The sequence below is a fragment of the Convolutriloba macropyga genome, chromosome 8, assembly GCF_964194025.1.
Source record: "Convolutriloba macropyga chromosome 8, txConMacr16.3, whole genome shotgun sequence".
Taxonomy (NCBI): domain Eukaryota; kingdom Metazoa; phylum Xenacoelomorpha; order Acoela; family Convolutidae; genus Convolutriloba; species Convolutriloba macropyga.
Genome location: NC_134475.1, coordinates 28,899,698 through 28,918,795, shown reverse-complemented (window position 1 = coordinate 28,918,795; position 19,098 = coordinate 28,899,698). Strand labels below are relative to the sequence as shown.

Here is a 19,098-nt window from a genome sequence, read left to right as displayed (position 1 = left end):
TTACCATTATACAAAGAGCTAGTTGGTGAACCCCAAGATTACTCCACGTTTATTGGGTGCAAATGCTATATAAACGTGCACGTGTTATATTAAAAATAGTATTTAAATTGATGTCTGGTCATCCGCTTTTCTTGTTTTCGACCCAAAGGCGACTTTCAAACATCCGCTCATCCCTGTGATTGCCCTCGAACTGTTACTCACCCCTGTGGCCGCCCTCAATCTTTTGTTCATTAGTAACTACTATTGAAAACTTTTTAAACTAAATGAGGTATTTATAAAGTTTATAAATTTAATCAGTTTTTGCAAAATGTACAAAGTTCTTTTGGTTGTTAATTAATTTACAAATAATCTATAGCTGACAAAAAATTGAAACTTTATTGAAAATTAAGTCGAGTAGAATGACTAGGGAGGTGTCTATATTTTTTAAACCGTTGTTCGCAACCCATGAAGAATAACCAACGAATCTTTTTTATGACAAAAACGAAAAGCAACTTCATAATACAAATCAGAGATTTTTCATCATGCTTAATTGAGGTGCCTGATTGTATAATTGTGAGAATTTTCAGAAAACTTTGAAACCAGTTTTACCAAATTTTTGAAAATTTTTACTTAGAGACTTTGCTGTTTTCTTGGAGCCTAAGTTATTGATCTCTCTACTAAACCAAAGTAAAAAGGAAAAAAAATCATATCGGGAACAAACTTCTCTATTCTTCAACCAGTTTCGGTTATCAAGATATCAAAATTTTTGGCCTCATTTTTTCCTAGGTTAACTACAAATTGAGTAAGACTTAATCGATCAAATTAGCTTTTCAAGAGCTTTTCAATGATATGCAAACGATTTTGATCAGCAAAAGTAGGCTTAACAAAACAAAGCCGGTCTGGTATAAGTCGCCCATCCACCAAATAATTTTGGAGGGCTGGAACAAATAATTTTTGTCAAATAATAAAAAATAATCCTCTCATCAGAAATAAAAGCAGTCAGCAGCTGCTCAAAGCTGTTTATTTCTAAATTGTACTCTGTACCAAAGTTTTGATCAGCTTTTTTTTCTCCAGTTGCATAAAAATACCTCGAAAATGAGTGGTTTTGAAGCGATATCTTCTGGTTCATTGAGCCTGATATGCAAACGCATTTTAGTGAGTTATCTTTTTTTATTTAATTAAATAAAATTGAGAACTCGGAGTAAACAATAGGTATATACAATTAAGGTTGATGAGTTTTTCAGGTTTTCTGCAAAGGTCGATTCCGTTCATTGCACAAACCAAACCAACACATGCTAGTGTTCTTCAGGATGGGGGGTATTGTTTTCTTTTGGTGAATTCCGGTAATTTCTGATGTGAACAATTATGGGTCTTTGTCCTAAAAGTCAAATTGGTCTTAAAATACTTCAAAACCTACAAATTTACTGCAGGAAATGAACGATAACAAGTAAAAATTAACATTAGACAAAACATGAATGAATAATCTTTCGCATTGATAGCATTTATCCATTATAGAAACTCTGCGTTTTAATTGCGAGTCAGTGGAGCGTATGCCTCAAAAAACAATAATAAAACAACTCTTTTATCTAAATCAAACACACCGTTTTATATGATATCTGAAAAATCGCTCGTTTTTTAGATCTAGGTTGTTTTTCATTAGATAGTCCTAAGTGCAATCTGCAAAACAGATGCAATGACTTGACAATTTTGAAAGCACAAAAATTGAGAGCGCAATTTAGCGGTTGGCAATTTTTTTTACTCGTCTTCAATTTTATCTTATTTGGTAAGCAAGTAGGAAAAATATCAGCGCGGAATATCTTCAATTTTATTGGCTGGTTTAAATCTATTTCCGCTGTGTACATGCATATTAACATATAGAACATAACTTAAAAGGGAGCAGAATTTATACTTTCAGTTGGTCAATATTCAATTTAAGCACTTTTTTGTAATTTTGATTTATAATATTTGTATCTTGTGATAATTCACTTTTGTCTAGTTATAAAATATTTGTCACTTATGAGAGACGAAAAGAGTGTTTTATGTTGAATCAAACAAAACACGCGATCTCTTTCAAATTTACAGTCTTTGATAAAAATCAAATAAAAACAAAAAAGAACAACAATAACATTTGGTCGTGAATTTGTAAACATAGCCTCAACCTGTGTACTCGATATTAGATATTATTCTAGCGGATATAATCCAAGAATTCGATTTATTTGGTTATTAATCTTCTATTATTTGCGTGAAAAACTCGTCAGATAAAACCAACGTGACGTGTGAACAAATGTTGCGCAATTTGAGCCCTACTGTTTTTTCCCTTCTAATGCTGTGGCCTTTGCCTACATCTTACGCTGGTAAGTTTGATGTTTTCTCTTTTGATCGCTGTAAATCAATCTAAAGACTATGCTCTCTAACTGTATCGATCTAAAAAATGAAATATTTTGAATTACATACCAATACCATTTTGGAATTTTTAAAAATAATTTGGTTAAAGTTACAGTATGGTTTAAAATTTTACCGAGATTTAGTTAGGGCGAATTTTTGAACTAAGCTTTTTGCATCAGCGTCAAATTTTTGAATACTTAGGAGCGATAAAGAACAATGCTGTCTTCTAGATATAATTATGAATGAAAAAAGAAATTAAACTAAAGATTAATTCATGCAAAATGGCTTTTAAAATAAGAATATCAGCTGTTGAAACAAAATGAATTTAAAAAATTTGCACGCTGATCTAAAATTATGGCAACTTGTATATCCCTGACAAACAATTATCAACTGCATCGTTTGTTCTTTCGAAAAACGTTTTTTAATTCCTCTATTCAAATAGAATATTAGAAGTGATTGTAAACCATTATTGACACAAAACATGTCAAATTGGATGATTTCTGATCGACAAAGTTATTTTGTTAGCTATAACATGCCATATTACTCTGCTGTGCTTAAATCATGGCTCTACACCACCGTTAAAACGTGACTTCTACTTTTATTGCTCTCTATACCAACTATAAAACCTAAGATGAGAAGAAAGGTAAATATTTAAAAAAAAAATTCGCAGCAAAAAATGAAACTTTTGTACAAGTCCAAAAACAAATATGAACTCAAGTTTATCTTTAAGATCAATCGCCAACCCAATTTCTAGAAACGAATCCCAATGTCATTGCTGTAAAATACGAAAAAATTAAATATTTAATTAACACAAAATGCAAACGCCTAAGACACGAAGAATATATGAGAAGAGCAACGCCGAAATTCAATTCTGAAAGTACGGACAATTTTTCTGTTTGTGGAAGGTTCTTTTACAAAAAAAATTCCGATTCTCAAAAACAAAGCATCGAAATATATGATACATTGAGGTAAGTGTAAAATATCAATCATTTAGTTGGAAGCACACAGCAGATTACATTGGAAAAGATAGCAAGCATTTCTAACCAATTCAACTATTTCAGCGTTTTATAACAAATTCTCAGTTCAGTTTTAAATAAAGCACCGGTCATGGCGGTTTAGAGGTATGGATTTGTTGAAGCGCAAAATTTTGTAACAATAGTCAAATAAAAAAGTTTTATTTTGTATTTTTATTTTTTAAATTTGGAAAAGCCGAAAAATTTTTGACTGAACATAATTCCCAAACTTATGGACAAGAATACAAAATGCTTCAAAGCATGAAAATCATCCACGAGTTTTTTTGTTGCCTAATTTCTGCTTTGCCTATTTGGTCAAAAAGTCAGATCTGAAAAGTTTTTTGCTCTAATACAAATCTCTTAGATTCAATTTTTTGTTAACAATTTTTTGGACGGGAACGTTTTTAAGGTTAAAGTTTTGATAAAATTTGAGCCGCTTTGATACAACCTTTCTAGTAAAACATTCTGGTAAACATTCAGCCATTCTGGTAAAACCTTTGGCAATTTGTTTTTACAAAACTAAGGAAAATTTTCTTGTTTCCTGACCAGCGGCCATCAAGAAGTTTTGCTTTCTAACAATGTAAAGATACAGGCCTGAAAGCCAACTAGCGAAAAAGCTCGTAAATTCGATTATTGGTCTTGAGCGTAGAAAAATGTTGTCCTGAATATTAGGTTGTGTTTTAATATTTTTAACAGCGTGCATAATATTTCAATTAAAATTGGCCGGGTAAATTTGAATTATCACTCTTGGATGCTATATAAGGGCCCTGAATTTTGCTTAGCATTTTCGTGTTGAATATAGTTAAATAATTAAGGTCAAAAGGCAACCCACTTTCAACAAAAGAATCCCAATGTCATTGCTGTAAACTACGAAAAAAATATTAAATATTTAATTAGCACAAAATGCAAGCAAATACCTAAGACGCGAAGAATATCGGGAAGAGCAACGCCGATTTTTAATTCTGAAATTAGGCACGTTTTTTCTGTTTTTGAAAGATTTTTGTACAAAAAATTTTAAGGATAAGGAAGGTGTTTAAGGTTAAGGTTTTGATAAAACTTGGTAAAACCTTGAGCAATTTGTTTTTACAAAACTAAGGAAAATTTTTTAGTTTCCTGACCAGCGGCCATAAAGAAGCTTGGCTTTCTAACAAGGTAACCTTACAGTTTTCAAAGCCAACTAGCGAAAAAGCTCGAAAATCACAGCAATAAGATTTCAGCGTAGAAAAATGTTGTCCTATAGTCTAGCTCACTTTTTTAATATTTTTAACGATGTGTATGAAGTAAAACTGGCCGCACAATAAAGGGTAAATTTGAATTATCACTCCTCGATGCTATTAAAGGGCCTTGAATTTCGCACAACATTTTTGTGCTGAATATATTGAAATAGGAAATTAGTTTAGGAAATTGTGATCGTTTGAGTTCAAAAACTATGAATTTGCACCAACCGAATATCGTTTTCGACCCTGCTCGATAGACTTCTGAATTCCATTCTAGAGGAATCCCACGCCTTATCTCCAGTGCTTTCATTTTGTCGATCAGTCGTTGCTGTGTATGTGTATCAACTTTCTCAAATTTAAGTGGCACAAGCTGGACACGTCTCAAGAGAGCCGGTGCCAAATCACAAAACTTGTTATTTTGAGGCCTGCAAACATTACTTACTTTAAATAGACAGAATCGCAATCAAGAAAATCAATCTTTTTTTGGTCGTAAATTTTGCATAACTCGTTAATGCGGACTATAAATAAAGAGGATTAAATGCACTATTTTACCAAAAAACATTGCAAGATTTGTTAGTATTGTTATTTGCAAATTGTGAATTCAAAGACTGCAATAATTACTTACACTAATCGGGTCTTTCCCATTATAGCCCTCCCCATAAAATTGTAGTTCCCCATTATGGTATAATTACCATGATTGGGGGGGCTATAGATTATCTGACCACTAAGCTAGAGGGCTATAATGGGAAAGACCCCATTAATCCGCCCCAAACTCTTGGTTAAAAATAGACAAAAATCGAAAGTAATTATAATCACTAGTACTTGTTTCTACGGTGCCAGGACAATTTACACCATTCAGTTTTACCTAATGTCATTCAACCAAAAGCCATTATACCCAATGCAATTTGATGTGGTTGTCAAATAATCCAAATAAAAATTAGCAGCCATTGTTACACGTGTGTTTTAAAATACTCACGCAGACGTTCTATTGTGCGTTCCGGACAAAGCAGTCCCAGATGAAACAGTCGCAGACAAAATATTCCTTTATTGCGAAAAAATCCCGGACAAAACAGTCCCAAAAACAGAAAAAATGTAAATTAATTAACGAAAGATGTTCCGACAATTAAGCCAAACCGAATCAAATAATCAAAAAGTTAAAGTGGGCGCAAAACTAGTTGTGAAACTCAAGGACAGGTTTTTTTAATTGGGAGGCATCTAAAAGTGGCGCTGCAGTATTAAAAGTGCTCTGGCAAAGTCAGGCTACGCAATGAATAAAAAGAAGTTATCATAGTTCATAGCCATTTACCTGATCCAGCAGACAATGAAAATATAAAATTCCGCTCGGCTTTGAAAGACAGAGCAGCGCAGCAATGGCTGACGAGACAGACTCCCCGCCAAGCATTATTGGCTGCCCAAAAAGACATCAACAGAGAACAGCAGCCACCATTCCAGCTTACAACTCAAACCGAACGACAGTTAAAAGAATGCGCCAACAAAATCGTCCACAAATGAGTGAGCCCTTGCCTCTAAATAGATTTGAGGTTCCCGAGTAATTACAGATGGCACATAGTGGTGAGAAGTTCATGTATTATGATTCAGGGCAAAAAAGGAAAAAAAAGAAATATTGTTCTTGCGACTCTGCCAGCCATTGAATTGCTAGTGCACTCAGACGGCTGGTTTTGCGATGGGACATTTTCAGCAGCTCCAAACGTTAATTCAAAACGTCCTTCACTACCAAAAACTGATTGAGAAACGCAAAGACAAACGAAAAACTCAGAAATTAAGGTGGAGAAGATAACAGCTAGCCAGCAGGTAAAGAGGCCAAATAAAACTGCTTTTCTTTTTCCCTTCTCTCAACCTGTCGCCGGAATCTCCGGTTTTTAATACTTTTCTCTGTTTTTCCCACTTTCCGATCTGATTTGACCTCAGTTTTTAATTTTTCCGCAATATATTTTCCCCACTCGGACTCTTACCAGCGACCTTGAAATGTGAGTCCAGATCACTAACTACTGTGCCTCGGTGATTTTGATTTTCTGACTTCAAAGTTTTTTCAAGATGAAAGCTGCTCGTTCTTTTTAATTTAACTAACGAGCTCTTTGAACTGGACTGTTTTGCCTTGGACGGTTTTGTATGTTTTCTTTGGACTATTTTGTCTGGGACTGTTCTGTCTGAGACTATTTTGCAATTTATGACTGTTTTGTTTGTGACTGTTTTGTCTGGGACTGTTTTGTTTGTTGACCTTGGTTGTAATACTCTCATAACAGGTTCCATGGGCCTTTGAGGCATGACCATTAAATTTGTTAAAACGTTTCAAAGAACAAAACACGTTAATTTGTATTCGGATTTGTCGAAAATCTTAAAATTCTTAGGATATAATTGCATTGGATGTAATTGATTTGAGTAAATTGTCCTTGCACAGTACAATCACTATTACATGTTATCTCCTATGTATAACGATATGGTAGAAATAATACTTAAACTTTGAGCATAAATTCTCCGTTTACAAACTCGGTACCCGCACTGCTGTGAGATGGCATTTTCTCAACTTATTAACGCCATTTTAAACCCGTGCATATTAAGTCTCAAATTTGTATTGTCTGTCATATAAAACACCAAACGTTAGAAAACATAGCCTAGTTGAATAAAGATCAATTTATAAATGTAAGAAGTTGTCGGTAACCATTATGATAACTAAAAAAAATTACGCTTTTTAGGCAGCATCATCTTTTTGGTTTGATTTTTAACACCAGAGAGATTTGGTACCGACATTTCAAGCGTAAATTAGATTCAATATTGTGCTTTTAAACGTCAGAGAGTTTCGTTATCATCGTTTCCTAGACGTCGAAGAGATTTGAAACCGTCGTTTTTCAGATTTAAGAGAGATTCGGTATTGTAGAGAGAAACACCATGAACTTTTGAAATTTAAAAACAGAATAGTACAGCGCACCGCAGAAAAAACGATTTGCATCTTTGGTTTCGAACGTAACCAACCATTTAAAACTTTGCTTGTAGGCTGTAAGAAATCATAACAAAACTCAGTGAATGTGAATTAACCAACAGAATTCTCATAAATGTTCAACCAGTATGTTACATTTTTCAATTCAAAATTAACCAAGAAATTTCTATTAGTTCAGTTATTATAGTGAACGGTTTAAAGAACAGTTATCAATAATTTTGCACAGCCTTTCAGAGTTTTTCTCTAAAAACTACGTTTGTAATTCCAGCAGAAGAACCGCATCATAACGTTTGGCTTCATTATAGACAGAAAAATTAAAATTTCCTCTCGAAAAAACCGACAATTTTTTACGTCTATAACCGAACATACAGACGATCTCTTACGGATAAATACCAAACATACTGAATCTCTCTTGCGTCCAAATACTACGATACCAAATGTTTCTTGCGCTCGAACCCTACAATACCGAACAAACCAAACTTACCGACGCTTTCTTACGTTAGAAACCAAACATACCAACAATTTCTGAGAAATTGTTTGTTGTTGTTGATCTTATAGTGTTGAGCTGCCGAAGCGAAAAATCTTTGCAACATTGTGGTCATGCAAAGATTTTTCCCTTCGGCATCATTTCGGCTATTTTATTACGTATGTGTAATTTGAACCTTGATTTCTAAACACCGTTGTTATTTTTGAAACGTTTTCTTATATCAATTTAATGGGACAGGTCATTTTGTTATTTTTTAGCACATGACACAGCGGCAAAAAGTAAGAAACTACTTTTTTGACAATAACTGATAATCTAACTTCATTCCTTACATCTTATTTCTGTTTGATAAATTTTAATTTTTTAACATTTTAGTAATTTTTCTAGCAGGAGTTCCACAAAAACTATAATGAATAACCAGTTCGTTATTGGAAGATGAATTCCCAATTTTGGATCAATCTGGAGTTATTTTTAGTTCCAAATTGACTTTTGGCTCGACGACCGGCGCAACATTTTTTCTCCGATGCCGCCGCTTCATTCTGTGGATTTTGAAACCTTGGAAAATTTTTGCACTTGTTTACTCTCGATCTTTTGCCCCGAAAGAACCCAGTCACTCAATATGCAAAATAATCGATTTCGAGGAAAGATTGAAGCATCTCATCTTTTGCAATTATTTTGCAAATTCAATTTGTAACGTAAGCTTCTAATGATACCCTCTCTCTTATCAGTATCAATTTCGACTCTGTTTCGTTTAGTCTGTAATGATAGCTGTCAGTGATTTTGAAACTCAATTAAAGTCTAATCGCTTTCTCCTCGAAAAATCGAATCTTTTCGCCCTCTAGTTAGATGAAAACTAGATCAAATTGAGACAGAAGGGGGTTCTAAACCAAAGGTAAACGGAATTATTTATCTTTACTAGATCTCAATTAGAGAAATGAGGTAAAATCCCTCCCTTTCCTCAACGTGAAAGAATTCTTCAAGGACCTCAGAAACTATTCAGTTTTCCTTAAATTAGTGTAAGCGAGGGTTTTGCGGAATTCATAAATTTAAAGGAATTCGTTAGATGTACATTGGTTTCATGTTTTCCCAACTTCAAATAAAATTAAATTTCACATTCGAGTAATTTATAAGGTTTTGTCTATTAGCGGTAGATCAAAAAGCTAAGATTGCCCATTTCAAGACAATTAATAAAAAAATTTAAAAAACTGAGAATCTGTTAACTGTTGCCGCTAGGATTCATAAGGTTTTTAACTATTACAAAACGAGGTTCCTTATAAAGATCAGTTAATCAGATTAAATTTTGCTTTTCCTCACTGAGAAAAATTATTGTGAACAAAGAGTTGCTTAGAAAAAGCAGAACAGAAAATTACAGTTCTATGTGGACTATTATAACATTACCACTAGCAAACAACCATTTTAATCTTAAGTTTGTACCACGCAGAACATCACATGCATAATTGAAATAAGGATTGAAAACTAATGGACCACTGACGCGCCAAAAACTTGACAAAATGAAGCCCTCAAGGTCAAAATACTCTTCACAATCATGTTATAAAATGTTTTCAAACAAAATTTGTGATTTATTCTTCTTTGCCTTTGAACAACAAATTGAACACAGCTGTGAAAGACCATTTTTCAAAATTGAAACGCCGCCTATTTATTTGTTCAATCAACCTTTGAGAAAAGTGACTCGGAACAAATTTGTTTCTGAGTACGAAGTTGATTGCGTCACCCAATAGTTGCAACTGCAAAAAGGTTGTGCTACAAAATATTTGCTGGAAAGATTATATGTCATTGGTTACGATGTTTTGTTCACCTCGTTAACATTACGTCGCCAAACGTAGACTTTTAGAAATTTCCGCGTTTTGTGGACATATGTGGCGTTTCGTTTATTCCAATGTCACGTTCCAATGTCACGTTATAAACATTCAAAAAGTTTATAACAGTGATAAAATTCCGTCACAATTGCCAAAATTTAAGAATTGTGAATAACTATGACGGAGATTTCCAATTTTGATCGAATTGTAACTAGTTTTTCCTACTGTCACTCTTGTCCACAGACGTCTATAAGCCAAATCTTAAAACATGGCTGCGGATAAGGGTTGAATTTTCGGTAAATTTACCCGATTAAATTGTACGTGTGACAAAGTAATGAAGAAGTCGCCGATGACATTTCTGCTTCAAAACACTGATTAGAACAATACTTTTACCATTCGCTTCAAACTCCCAAATTTAAGAAATTCAACTGACAGTTTCGTAACAAAAAATTATTTATTTTTAAGACAAGTAAAAACTGTGTGCACGTACTAGGATTTGTAGTCGAGTCGATACCACCCTCCAAAAACAGGATGACAGAATCTTAGCCCCACTCCAACTTTTTTGTTAAACCATTTTTTCTGATTTATACTTTTTATTGCTAGAGACTTAAAATGATACTTTCGAAAAGCTCTAAGCAATTGAGTAACAATAAAAGTTCAAAACTTTTCTTGTTCTTTTTGGTTCAACCCCATTTAAGTACAAAAAGAAGATTAAAGTGTTATTTAAAGACATTTATTAAGTTTATCAGTTTCAAAAAACTTGAAAATAAATCAAATTTAATATAGCCGAAATCACAAAAAGAAATTCAATTGCTGTTTCCTTGAAGATAGAAACATTTGAAAAATCACAAGCAAAAGACAAAAAAAATGAAAAAGATTTTAGCTTGAATAGAGCTAAAATCAGGGGAAACAAGCAATAGTTGTTTTAGGTAAAATAGAAAAATTTGAAAGATCATGCGCAAAAATATAAAGAAAACATTGTTTATATGTGAATTTATTACAGAAAATGAAACATTTCTTAAACTTTGCTTAAGCATGTTGAAAAAATACGTAAAGTCTATCTAGCAGTTTTAACAAGACTATTTTCTCAATTGAAATATTGTTAACGAATAAACTTAAAAGTGCCCTAAATTTTTAGATTAATGAAATGAAACTAAATTTTAAAGCTTTTAACTGCACTGCTTTCATGTAAGCATTTACTGAATCTTTATCTTTTTTGTGATGATTTGATTTTTTAAGGTGATGGAAAAGTAGATATCATGAAATCAATAATTTATATAAAAAAGTTCGGTTTAAAACACCAAAAAAGGTTAATTTAACTGATAGAAAACAAATTAATAGCCTATAGATAAAAGTTGCATGCAACCTGACTTGATAAAAATTTGTAAAAAGACGTGTGCTCCTCTGATTTATTCTGTGATAAGATTTTTATAAAATCTCAGGAGATGACTGTTAAAAAGACGAATAAACTAAATTGTTATAGGACAATTATCAGATCTTGCACGATAAAAACTTACGTAGAGCGGATAAATCATGCACCGTAAAGAAGTTACTAAATTAAAACTCCGGAATCATGGGGCAACATACAAAATTGAATCGGAAATGGTCCAAGCCGTGAAACATTGTTGATTGCAACCAGTTTTGCAAAAAAAATCTCCAGGGAATCATATATGAAATCTCCACATGATAAGACAACAAAATTGCTGTTTTTTACTCATCAACAATGTATTTGCATTAGATTTTTAAACAAAAAACATACATTCCATTTTGTTTCATGATGTATTCTTATGGCTAATGGATTATGTTCTAAACATAGGTCTAAGTTTTAATTGCACAAAAAAACGGGAAAGTGAAAATGTTCAAATTAATATTTTATAAGTATTTCATAGTAGAAACAAATTAAACCAATGCTTTGGTTTGGAACAATGAATAGATAAAAGTAAAACTAAAACCGTTTTCTTGTGATTTTTCGTGATATCAAAGTTTACAGAGCATCAAATTTTTGTCTAAACTAATAATTTTTGTGTGAGTTTTTAGATAAACTTTTGCTTGAATCTTCTGCGTGTTCGTATGAACAACAATAGAACGCAAACCCAGATCTACATCATTTTATGCATGTTTTTTAACGCTTATTTGATTTTAGGTTTTATGATGGAGAATTGGTTGGTTGAGATCGAATAGAAACCAATTTTTATTCAACCAATGAACATGACAATTTTTGAATATTTTTAACTCAACAAGGAGATTTGACTCTTAAAAAAGTCTAGAAAGATTAAGTTTTTCAACTTTATTGAGTTTTTTCTATAGTGAGCAATCGAGAGTATATTGGTTTTAGGTATACTTTCGATTTAATTCAAAAATGAAAAGTTGTAATGTCGATCTTAATTTGATTTTTCACTAATCACGCACAATTTATTATAATGTTAATTAGTTTTTGTTACAGATATAACAAATATTTTAAATCAGCTGTTTCTACTTTTACAAACTAATGATGATTTATGTTCAGTTGAATCTTATATGTTGACAAATTTTGTGGATCTTTTCCGTTTGAGCCCACGGCAAGTTATGCCCATCGCCCCCAAATACAGAGCACATGCCATTACATGGTAAATCATTGTAAAAATATAGCACGTGCGTCTGGGGGGTGCACAAATGGGGGGGGGGGGCACAAACGGAAAAGATCCAGTATTTTAAATCAAGTGTTACTATACTTTTAGAAACTAATGTTAGATTCCTTTAAGTGAAATTATATAAAATCGATCATCAAATACTAGACCAATTTCAGGGCTTGAAAATCTTCAATGTTTGCCAAATTGTAAGTACTGAAATAGTTAACTGTTTAAATGTCGCACACGTTAACTTGTTTATCATTATAGCCTGCTATCATTTTATATTTTCACTTGGCGGGAAAAATGAATGAATCAGTTGGGTATGAAGGAGCACGAATTAGTGGCCAGTAAATAAACAAGTTTTTGGATGAAGAAGAATAAACATGATTATTGGTAATTAATGGGATCTTTTCCGTAGTAAATAATTATGTAAAAATATGGCACGTGCGTCTGGGGGATGCAAATAATAATAATAATAATAAATTGTTTCCAGAGTATTGATTAGAAAAAAAAAGAAACTTGCTCTTTTACATTTAGAAGTTAATATCGAAATTCATTTATGCATTTAATACTCCAGGAGAACACTTTTAGGCCAAGGTTGGCCTGTTTTCAAGTGTCAAATAATATCCACCGACTAAGCTGGGGGGGGGGGGGGGGGGCACAAACGGAAAAGATTTTTGGTTAATTGGATTATACCCATCGCTAAATTACGAAAACTTGCTGATAGCGCTGAGTGTAAACGTTCCGTGTCCACCAGAAAAGGGAGGTGGGGAGAGGTGGGTTGAAACTTTCAAAGAAATCCACAATGATATTACTGTTTATTTGTTGATAAAGTAATGTCTTTTTTGCATGAATCATTGAACATCATGCGACATGCTTATCTTTAAAAATAATCTTTTTCTTCAAAAAAAACATGAAGCCATTCTTCAGCAGCCTGCATATAAGTTCATTCATTAACAGCGAATTCAGTTTTCACTACATTATTTACTGATCTACTGACTGTCGATTTTTAGGTTCCGAACGAGACGTGATAGAGCACATATTCGACGGGTATGCTGTCACGGAGCGCCCTGTTGTGAACAAATCAACTGTCGTAGAGGTCAAGGTCAGATTGTCAATCAACCAGATTATGGATTTGGTAAGAATAATCTAACCAAACTACCAAACTAATGTGATTTCCTTTTCCTGCAGTAGGTCTGCAAAACTTCCGAAACGATGCTTGAAATGTAATAGTCAAAGACAACACAGAGTCAGTCTACAAAAAAAATTTTGGTAGAAAACCAAGATGCAGTCATATAAAAATACTTGGTTGTGCTGCCCATTCAAAAAATCGTGATGCCATTAAAAAAAACTTTAACGCAAAATTAAAGTGTCTGTTCATTGAAAACTCTGATACTACAACAACTTATTTGTAGCAAAACATAAAAACTCGGCATATTTTTTAATTCCACAAACATCATGTTCAATGAAAACAAATACATAGAACACAACTTTTTATAAGTGGACTGAGATAAAGTAAGAGAGAATTGAAACAACTGACAAAAAGATTGTTCGTGAAAGTAAAAAACATACAGAAAATTGAAGTTGTACAAAAATTGAACAAGACGAATTGAGTCCAAGCATTGGACCAAAAGCAACAAAAAACAAAATTAGGTTCAATCTCAGAGTATCAAAGATCAATCTCAAAAAACATTAAACAAAAGTCTTCAACAATTCCAGTTCCTGACAAAAAATTGCAGCAGAAAAAAAGTAAAACCACCCTAACAACTGCAGACGATAGATAAACTAGGTGAAATAGCAATTCCTTCAGGTGACAAAGAGCCATACAATATTGGTCAAAGCACGATGAAATGAAAAGATTGAGAAAGGAAGCAGCACAAGATAAAGAATTAAGCGAGGTGATTCGGCTTGAGCAGATCCGGAATTATTTGGTATTTTCTAATCCCCTGTCGTACAAAACAAATTTACAAAAATTTTCATTGAGCCTCAAGCTTTTGAGCACGGTTATAATTCGGCACAAAAAGACAATGGATGGAAGCAATCAAAACAGAGTACGAAAGTTCAAATCAATTTAAAACATAGGAATTGGCTCCAAACAACGAAGGACAACACATTGTTGCACTCTTGTGGGTGTACAAAACTGAAAATGACCCAGAACGGCAATACTGACAAGTTTAAGGCTCGTAATGTAGCGAAAAAATTTAAACGATTTGAGAGAAACGAAATTTCAGACACATTTGCTCACACAAGCAAACTCCAAACATTTAAAATTCCACTAGTTTTATCAGGAATCAAAAAGTTCTTTTGAAACAAAACGAAATCAAAGCAGCTTATTGGAAATCTAAAAAATACGAAGCAACCAAAAGTCTTTGAAAGCCTAGACAACTATAACAACAAGTTAATTTGTAAGTTTAAAAAGCAATTTATGGACTGAATCAACCAGCTAAAAATTGTTGTCAAGACATTTCAACTTTTCTAATACAGTAAAATTTTTGGAGATGAAAACAATATTATTCTTTTTCTAAAAACAAAAAGGATGAAAAGTTGCTTGTTTTAACGTGACTTGATTATTTAGGCACAGCGAGAAACCTTCAAATATGATTGAACAAATTGAAATTTTTGCGAGTGTTAAAATTTAACATTAAGGACAAAGAAGAACTGGAAAGATGTTTTTGAGTTCTAAAAACAGAAAAAGGAGTAAATTTCAATCTAAAAAAGTAATTTTAAAAAATTTCAAAAGAAGTGTTTAAAATGCAAAACTGCTAAGCAAGCAATACAACAAAAGAAAAAATTTAAAAATTAAATTAGTTTAAGAAGATATCGTAAGATTAGATTCACACAGTTCATAGGTCCAGTAGGTTCAATGTTTTTGCTAGCTTAGCAAACTGGACAATATGTGATTTGGATCACAAATGTTTTGTCATTAACGATGATTGACTTCATGAATGATTCAACTGTTAAGCACTCCAATGCTGGCAGGCGCTTTTTCCATCAGCCAACAACAGCATTCCAGACTTAGAACATAGAAGAGAAATAAAAATAAATCTTAGAGCTTAGAAATTTAAAACATATTAACAAACACAGAGAAAAAAAATGACCAGATTTATAAAAAATTGCAGCCAACTAATTAAAAAATGAAATTTAATCAATTTTCAGCTGTTTTTTTTTGTCAAAAAAATAATATTTAAATAATGGTTTTGAGTGGTAAAAAGAGCTTTTTGATTGATCTCAAGATAATTAAGTTTTTGCATTTTCACAAATGACACCACCTCATACGCCCTAAAATTGCATGATCTTTGATATTCCAAGATATCAACGAATCCAGAATGTAATTGTTATGTTTACTTTGTAGAAAGTAAGTGTGAAAGTTTTTAATTTTCTCTTCTCGTTTGAGTCTCCTAAAATTGACTCATCTTTTTCTCCATATTTTTTTTGAGATTAAACAGTTTCAAATTCTTACTTGTCAAAACTCGTCCTGCGTCAATCGTCCTCCTTAATCTTTCTAAATTTTTGTTTTTTTTTTAAATTTTTACAGGTGGTTGAGTTTCTGCATAGGATAATTAAAAGAAGAATAGAGGTTAATGTGAAAAATAAAGTTTTCAGATATCAGTCCATATGAGTTTCTAAAACTCTGAAATTACAGAATTTATTGAGCGTAAGGAGAAGCAGAAGATTTATACCCTTTTAGACTACTAAGTGACTTTTAAGTTGCAAAGTCATTCGTGCTATATTACACCATAGCGTCAATTTTTATCGAGTTTTCCATTTTTACTTTTCAAATGATCCATTCTCGCTTTTCATTGTGTTTATTAAAGCTTCTTCTCTCTCGCAAGTTTATAAACTGAGTTCTCCTATTGTTTTTAATCCTAAATTAGTTTACATTCGATCGCCTGCATTTCAGTATCTCATTGTTCAAACATAAAGAAAATTTAAATGCATAGCCTTTCAAAAGAGATCTATTACAATGTTTTCGCGTAATCTTTTATTTTCTCCGGCTTTTGAAGATAATGCAAGAGTTATTCCTCCGTCTCAGATCTTTGTTAAAATCAGTAAGTGTCGGATGATTTCAATGGTTTTTATTTTTAGCATTGAAACTCATGCAAAACTTCTGGCATTATGAAAATTCGATGCCTCATTTTTTTCATTCAATGACAGATTCTAAATTTTCAGAGAGTCTGCTTCATATGAAAAGTGTCATATGAAAATGTTCTGTCATATTTAAAAATCATAAATTTGAAATCCTTTTTTCAATGCTTCTCAACTTGTAATTTGCCTGAATTAACTTTCTGTAATTGATATCATTTTGCAAAATTCTTTAAATATTTGATTCGGCTCAATTTTAGCTACTATAAACACTAAATTTTAAAAGTAATTTTTAACGGATCTATTTTGCCTCCAATATTTTTATTCCAACGAACTCTCTTGTACTTACAATTTACAAAATAAGGCCAATGAAAAGTTGAAAAAGGCGTTTGTTGTTCATACTTTGTTTTTCTTTTCATAATACTTTGCACTCAACTTTACCTTAATGAATGACTTAACATTTTGAAGCACAGGGCGGAGCTTTAAGTAGCAACCGGATAAAGATCCCCAGGTCGGAACAACTTCTGGGAGCAAACCAGGAAAGAAAGAGACCCTGAAAAAGGAGGGCACTTGAATTTCATGGCAGATCTAATTACCCTGAATATAGGAAGATAATAGTAGATTAAAAAGTCTGCGAAATGTAGTGTTGGATAATCATAAAGCTGCTTAGAGGATGTTTTTCAGACGATTCTATAATATTGACCAGATTTGAAGCTGTGCAGCTCAAGTCAGTCCCGTCGTGAGCGTCAATTTTAATGCGTACCAGACTAATTTAAACATTGTACTATATTTCGAATCATCACCACTTTTTTACTTCTTGACAGAGACTTATTGCACAAATCACCCCGTCAGTGGAATAAAAACAACTTGAAAAATGATTTCATTGGAATTAGACAAATCGCAGGCGAATACGTTACATTCTCGCTACCAGCTTAATTGCAATATTTTCTAGACTCTATTTTTAGGTTTTCGGAGTAAGAACAAATAAATTTTCATGATCTGAAAAGAAATTGAAAAAATTTATATGTCATTGTCAGTACTTTTCACGGCAAATATTTCAAATACTATGAAAGAAGCCAAGATTCGCTTGTAAACATAGCCCAGCTCCACAAAAAGCACGTAGATAAAAGCATGAAAATTTCTCTAATGTTGATCAAAAAATGTGTTGCAGCCAAAACGGCAGCCAAGCTGAAGGAACTCTGAACAAACCTTATTCAAGTTTATCAAAACTGGTTAAAATTTTGTTGTCAAACAGTGAAAAAAGATGACATCGTTTATCCAATTTATGGAAGGATCCAAGCTTGCATTTGATGTTCTAAACCAGAAAATGCCGTCAAAATAATTTTACCTTCAATCATCATAACATGCAAACTAACAACTGGGGACTTTACAAGGCCAGTTTTTTCTACGTTCTTTTTAATGGCCTTGTGTATCATATTATTGATGTAAAAATCGGTTAATATTCGTTTACAATTTCGCTTAGAAAAGCTAAAATAATTAACAATGAAATTCAATTCACCTCATTTGATATGGTTTATGGTTAAAATTAATTAAATTTAGGTTATTTGCTCATTTGACGAGCTTTCTGTCAGTCTATTCGATCAAAAACATGCAATTAAAATTATTGGAATTACTTGAAAATGATTTTATATATGTGTTTTTGTGTGCGTATGGGTGTTTGTGTGAATGTGCAAGTATTTGTGTGTTTTTATGTATGTACGTGTATGTTTAAATATTTGTGTGTATTTGTGTATGTGTAGTAGTGTATCTGTATGTGTATCTGTATGTAGTTGTCTGTATATATGTAAGTGTGTGTTTTTTTTGTGTGCGTGTTTATGTGTGTATGTGTGTTTGTGTGTAGGTATGTCTAAGTTTGTGTGCATGTGTGTATGTGTATCTGTGTTTTTGTGTGTGAGTGTGTTTTTATGTGTATGTTTGTGTGTGTTTGAATGTGTATTTATGTGTATATGCGTGTGCGTGTTTGTGTATATATGTGTATATTGATAATGATAATAAAAATAATAATAATAATAATAATAATAATAATAATAATAATAATAATAATAATAATAATAATAATAATAATAATAATAGTAATAATAATAATAAAAATAATAATAATAATAATAATAAAAATAATAATAATGATAATAATAATTCTTGTATGCTATAACTGGGATCACGAAAAGAGCAAATAATAAACTTGAATTAGCGACTTATCTCAACTTCGCTTAAGGCAGAACTGCGCTTTTGCTTTTTCGCACTTCGCGCTTAAAACGTAGAACCAGGTGCAACTGATCAAATGTTGTGCACAAAGCTGTCACTCAAACTTAAAACAACGTTATCACCTAATGGTGAAGGTATAAACCTAACATAAAGCAATGAGAGTTTATTCCATGTGGAATATATATATATATATATATATATATATATATAAATATTTAAAAAAATGTAATAGAGTTTATCAGTGTTTATATTAAAACGTAGGAGATTTGGTTGCGTACTCTCGGTGGACTCGTCCACCACACTTCCCCCTCCTCTTTTAATTTTCGATT

At 32.4% G+C, this 19,098-nt stretch overlaps 1 protein-coding gene across 1 annotated transcript in view; it reads left to right on the top strand.

Moving 5' to 3' along the window:
- Nucleotides 1-1,949: 1,949 nt before the first annotated feature.
- The window catches only part of LOC142344062 (neuronal acetylcholine receptor subunit beta-3-like), a 51,877-nt gene continuing 34,728 nt past the window's right edge, over nucleotides 1,950-19,098 (top strand). The window contains exons 1-3 of the mRNA XM_075395539.1: nucleotides 1,950-2,333; nucleotides 12,637-12,666; nucleotides 13,474-13,598. Coding sequence (XP_075251654.1) covers nucleotides 2,264-2,333; nucleotides 12,637-12,666; nucleotides 13,474-13,598 — 225 coding nt within the window. The 5' untranslated portion in view covers nucleotides 1,950-2,263. The remainder of the gene's footprint in view (nucleotides 2,334-12,636; nucleotides 12,667-13,473; nucleotides 13,599-19,098) is intronic.